General features: G+C 45.0%; 1 protein-coding gene across 1 annotated transcript in view; it reads right to left on the reverse strand.

Moving 5' to 3' along the window:
• Positions 1-3,686: 3,686 nt before the first annotated feature.
• The window catches only part of Sdhd (succinate dehydrogenase complex subunit D), a 9,053-nt gene continuing 7,912 nt past the window's right edge, over positions 3,687-4,827 (reverse strand). Inside the window, exon 4 of the mRNA XM_031344903.1 lies at positions 3,687-4,570. Coding sequence (XP_031200763.1) covers positions 4,405-4,570 — 166 coding nt within the window. The 3' untranslated portion in view covers positions 3,687-4,404. The remainder of the gene's footprint in view (positions 4,571-4,827) is intronic.

A 4,827-nucleotide genomic window follows, 5' to 3' on the forward strand; every position in this document is an offset into this window, starting at 1 on the left:
GTCCCTTATTCACAACATCTGAAGACATGAACTCAGTAACAAACCAAAAAAAAATATAAGCTAAGATAAAAGGTGAAGTAGCTGTGACACAAGGAGAGGAAGGAAAGCACACAATAAAGTCAAAGACTGGGCGTGGGGGCACATGGCTGCAGTCTCTGCACACCAGAGCCTGAGGTGAGAGGGCCAAAGGGAGTTTGATCTGAGGTCAAGCTGGGCTACACAGCTGAGTTCATAGCCAGCTTGGACTGTGTAGCAAGACCAGTTTCAAAATTTCAAAAAGCAAAATTAGGGGTTAAAAATGTGACTCAGTGGGTAAAACCACTTGCTGATACAGTAAAAAGGGCCTAAGTTCAAATCCCCAGCCTCCATATAATTGCTAGGCAGGGCAGTACATACCAGTAACCACAGCATTGAGGGGAGGGACCATATGAGCTCACTGGGCAGCTAGCCTAGCCAAAATGGTAAGTCAAATTAGTGAGAGGCCCTGCCTCAAAAAATAAGGTGGAGAGCAATGAAGAAAAAGATCCAGCACCTTCCTCTGGTCTCTACTTGGGCACACACATGTTCTTCCTAACCCTCAAACACAGGTACACAGCAACAAAATAAATGTGAATAAGTTCCACAAATACAGAGGTTAAACACAAAGATCATGTTTACCACAAGACAAAGGCATAGATCCAAGACCATTTATCACACCATTACTTATGATAAAAAATAGATTCAAGCTAGAGGTGTAAATAAAAAGACGAGGTCTGTGGATGATGAGACACACAGTAGGGAGTTTCCTACTCTAGAAGGGCAGCTCTGCTGCAGAAGACTACCCGGACAGACACACAGTAGGGAGTCCACAGATACGGGTGTGCGTGGCGGTGCAGTTTCATCATCTAAGACTCAGGCTCCTCTGTGCACATCCTCTTTAGCTTCCTGACTGGTGCTCACAGTGGCAATGGGGCACAGAGTCCCCCTCTCAAGTTCCTTATCTCATAGATAAAAACTATTTTGAAGCAGAACAGAACTCGAGGACATTAGCTAGAGTCAGAGAGAGAGAAAGAGACTGAAAGTCGGAGTAGAGATGTCAGAGGAAATAGAAGTGGAGGTAGAAAAGCCATGCTTTTTGTAGAGTAAAAGTACAAGCTCTACTTAGTAGAGTCTATCTACTCTGAAGAACACATCAGAAAGAGAGACTTGGTACCCACAGCCTTTGTTCCTTGTAATTATTACCGAAGGGCACAACATTACCTTCTCCCCAGAGTGACCGGTGCCTCTGGCATGAAAGCAACATCCCATCCTTTCAGGCCAACCAAGGAGGAAATCCATCCTACTATTACTTGGGAGGCTGATGGCCAAGTGGTTAAGAGCACTTGCTCCTCTTCCAGAGGACCCAGGTTGGTTCCGGACTCACAAGTCTGCAACCACAGTTCTAGAGAGGATCTAGTGCCCTCTTCTGGTTTCCATGGGCACTGCTCTTAGTGTGTGTGTGTGTGTGTGTGTGTACTTCTGCATGTACACACATGCATGCATGCATGCATGCATACACACACACACAAGAAATAACTGTATCAGATCCTCTGTGTACATGTTATGGCTATCAGGTTGGTATTTTTGTGAGACTCCTAACAGTATGAACAGGTGTGTCTCTGACACTTTTGCCTGATCTTGAGACTCTTCCTCCTATTGGGACACCTCGTCCCAGCCTCCATTAGGGCTTTTGCTTTGCAGTGTGTTTTGTCCGGTCTGGCTGACCTCTCTTGGAGGACTACTCTTTTCTGAAGAGGAAATGGAGGGGGAGTGGATCTGGAGGAGAGTTAGGTGGAATGGAGGGAGGGGAAACTGTGGTTGGGATGTATTCTATGAGAGGAGAATCTATTTTCAATTTTAAAAGCTTGCAAGAAAAGATCTGGCTCCGGGCCAGGGGATGGCTCAGCGGGTAAGGTGCTGGATCCTGAGCTTGTTGACCTGAGTGGGGTCCCCAAAACTCTTGCGGGGTGCCTTCCTACCTTCCCAGGAGTGTGTCCCTCCCTGCCTCTGAACATATAGAGTAAGTGCTTAAGAATTCTTCTTTGGCTCACCTTGTAGTCAGTTGAGGGCCAGACACTCACTCTCTGTGGCTGGAACTCTGGAATGCCTAAGGCATCGTCACCATCTATCCTTCTCGCGCTTTAGCTCTGTAGTTGGGAAGGAATCGCTAAAGCTCTGCAGCCCTCAGTTCTCCTTGGAGCTTTGCACCAAGAAGGCACAGCACTTTACATTTACTGTTGCCAGTTTGCTTTTAGTCCTGTGGTCATTTTGAAGTCCCTGTCATGGGGTCACGTTTAACCTTGCAATTGGTCACCAACTGTGGAACCTATACATTGACTCTAAGGTCGATACTAGCTAGCTTTGAATCTGGCCACAGAGGGCCAGCACTTAAAAAAAAAAAAAAGATACAGGCAGCCAGCAGGCTTTCTACCACAGTACCTGAACTCGGCCCTCTTAGTTTGCTATTACTATTACACTTACTATGTACTGTTTGTATGTGCTCATGTAGTTTTAAGATAAACAGTGGGTCATTTCACCATCCACCCTGCGGGTCCTGAGGCTCAAATTCAGCTTGTCATGCTTGGGAGTTAAACCTGCAGAACCTTCTCGTCCACCTTTATCTTTTTTATTATATTAGATTTTCTTTTTAGGGGTCTGTGTCACAGCACACCTGTAGAGATCGTGGGACAATGGGAGTCATCTTTCCACCGTGAATCCCTGGGATGGAACTCAGGCTGTCAGGCTCGGCAGCAAGTGTCCCTACCCACTGAGCCATCTCTCCAGCCCCTTTAGTTTTCCAAGTCCATGGCCTCTGATCACGACCCCCGACATACTGATGCCTGTTGCAAATGGTGCCTGAAAAGCAGACAATCCTTTCATGTAAACACTTCCCAGCCTTGCTGCCCAGTATATCCTCTGGGAGTACAATGTACAGTGTTGTTCAAAACGCTTACAGTCAGTACATCCAGAACACAGTTCTAAGACCTACCACTCGACCTTCATACTCTAGTCAGACTTAAGCTGCCCGTTTTTGCCTATCATGAGTCTTTTTGTATTGTGGCATTCTATGTGAACTACTCATTTGCTAAACCACACACACTTAAACTGAGTTCTAATTCAGAACTGTAGATGTATTTACTTTTAATTATTCATTGGTTTTATTGGTTTTTGTTAAGTAAGGTTCTCACTATGTAGCTGGTTTGGAACTTACTGTTGCCCTCAAACTCACAGCAATCCTCCCTTAGACTCCCAGAGAGCTGTGATCACAAGCATGTACCACCATATCTGGCATAATACAATTTTAATGAATAAAACTACAGCCATGCATGGCAGGCCACACTACTCAGGAGGCTAGTCAGATGGCTTGAGCCCAGGATTTTTATGCTAGCCTGGGCAACAAACTAAGGCACCATCTCAAACTAGAACAAAACAAGTGAGTTTTGTGGTTCACAACTATAACTCTAGCACTTGAGAGGCAGAGGCAGAAAGATTGCAGTTTGAGGTCACCCTGGTCTACCCAGCAAATTTTCAGCTGTCCTGGCCTACCTACAGAGTTTCAGATCAGCATGAGCCTATTCAGATCAGTAAGAGTCTATTTCAAACATATAAGCACCAACCAAAACCCAAAGACTAGAGAATACTAGCACACACAAAAAAAGCACAATGCATTTTCATTATATAATATTTTATTTAAAAACTTTGCTTTTCCAGAGTACACTTTCTCATTAAGAACTCCCATGGTGGGAAGACAGTTAATTACTTAGTCTTATACTTTTGGACAGCTCATTTCTGCACAAGTGAGATACATTTGAAGAGTAGTCTGTTTGCAACCTGTCATATTTTAACCCACCTACAAGGAGAACTCCCTAAACTGAATTTCTCTAAATCGAGCTTTCCTCAATTTCCTTCCTAAAACTTAAACAAATCAGTAATTGAGAGCATCTCTGGATTAAAAGTTCCCTAGAAACAGAGCCATCAACAGAGCTGGTTTCACTTGAACAAGAATGGAAGGTTCCAAAGGGAATACTTTCCAACTTCATGCAAAGTCTGCTCACGAATGAACAGTCCTCCCTCCTGGTCTACTCTTATCCCGAAAGCAATTAACTGTCTCTCCTTAAGAAATGGTGGTCAAAGGCAACATGAGCTCATGAAATGTTCAGTTACACCGTGAGGCGTGTGCACCGGCAACCATACTCAGTGGAATATGGAACTCATGACTGGTCGAACCTAACTCCTCAAACTTCTTCCTCAACAAATAAATTCTGAAAACAACCATGTAATTAGAAGACATTCTGCCCCTTCACCCCTCCTCACTGTGAGGTGAGCGGCATTGACAAAGCAGAGGCAAGGAGGCGTACATTAAAGTGCTGACCCAGAGGTCAGAGGTCAGAGTTTCCACAGCATGGCGACCGCCCTACAGATGCCGACATCGTGGTAATTGAAGTAGCAAAGCCCAGCAAAGGTCATAGCTGAGAGTGCCAAGAGGCCCGCCTTGGCAGCCTTCGGCAGGATGTCCCCATGAACGTAGTCAATAACCACTTGTCCAAGGCCCCTAAGGAAAAGAAAAGTCAAACACAAGGGCAGTTAGAGGCCATGCAGACAAGTTAAGTACCCCACTCACCCAAAAGAATAAAAAACACTCCAAAATACAAAGTCTTTATCTATGACTCCAATAACCGTTTGCTGTTGCAGGGATCCTGTACAGCCACATTCACAGGTGGGATTACTTTTATGCTTTGACATAACAGCCAAAGCAACTCATGGTTAAAAAGTGGAAACCAAAGCCAGGCAGTGGTGGCGCACACCTTT

This window comes from Mastomys coucha, unplaced genomic scaffold (assembly GCF_008632895.1).
Source record: "Mastomys coucha isolate ucsf_1 unplaced genomic scaffold, UCSF_Mcou_1 pScaffold23, whole genome shotgun sequence".
In the NCBI taxonomy this organism is placed as follows: Eukaryota; Metazoa; Chordata; class Mammalia; order Rodentia; family Muridae; genus Mastomys; species Mastomys coucha.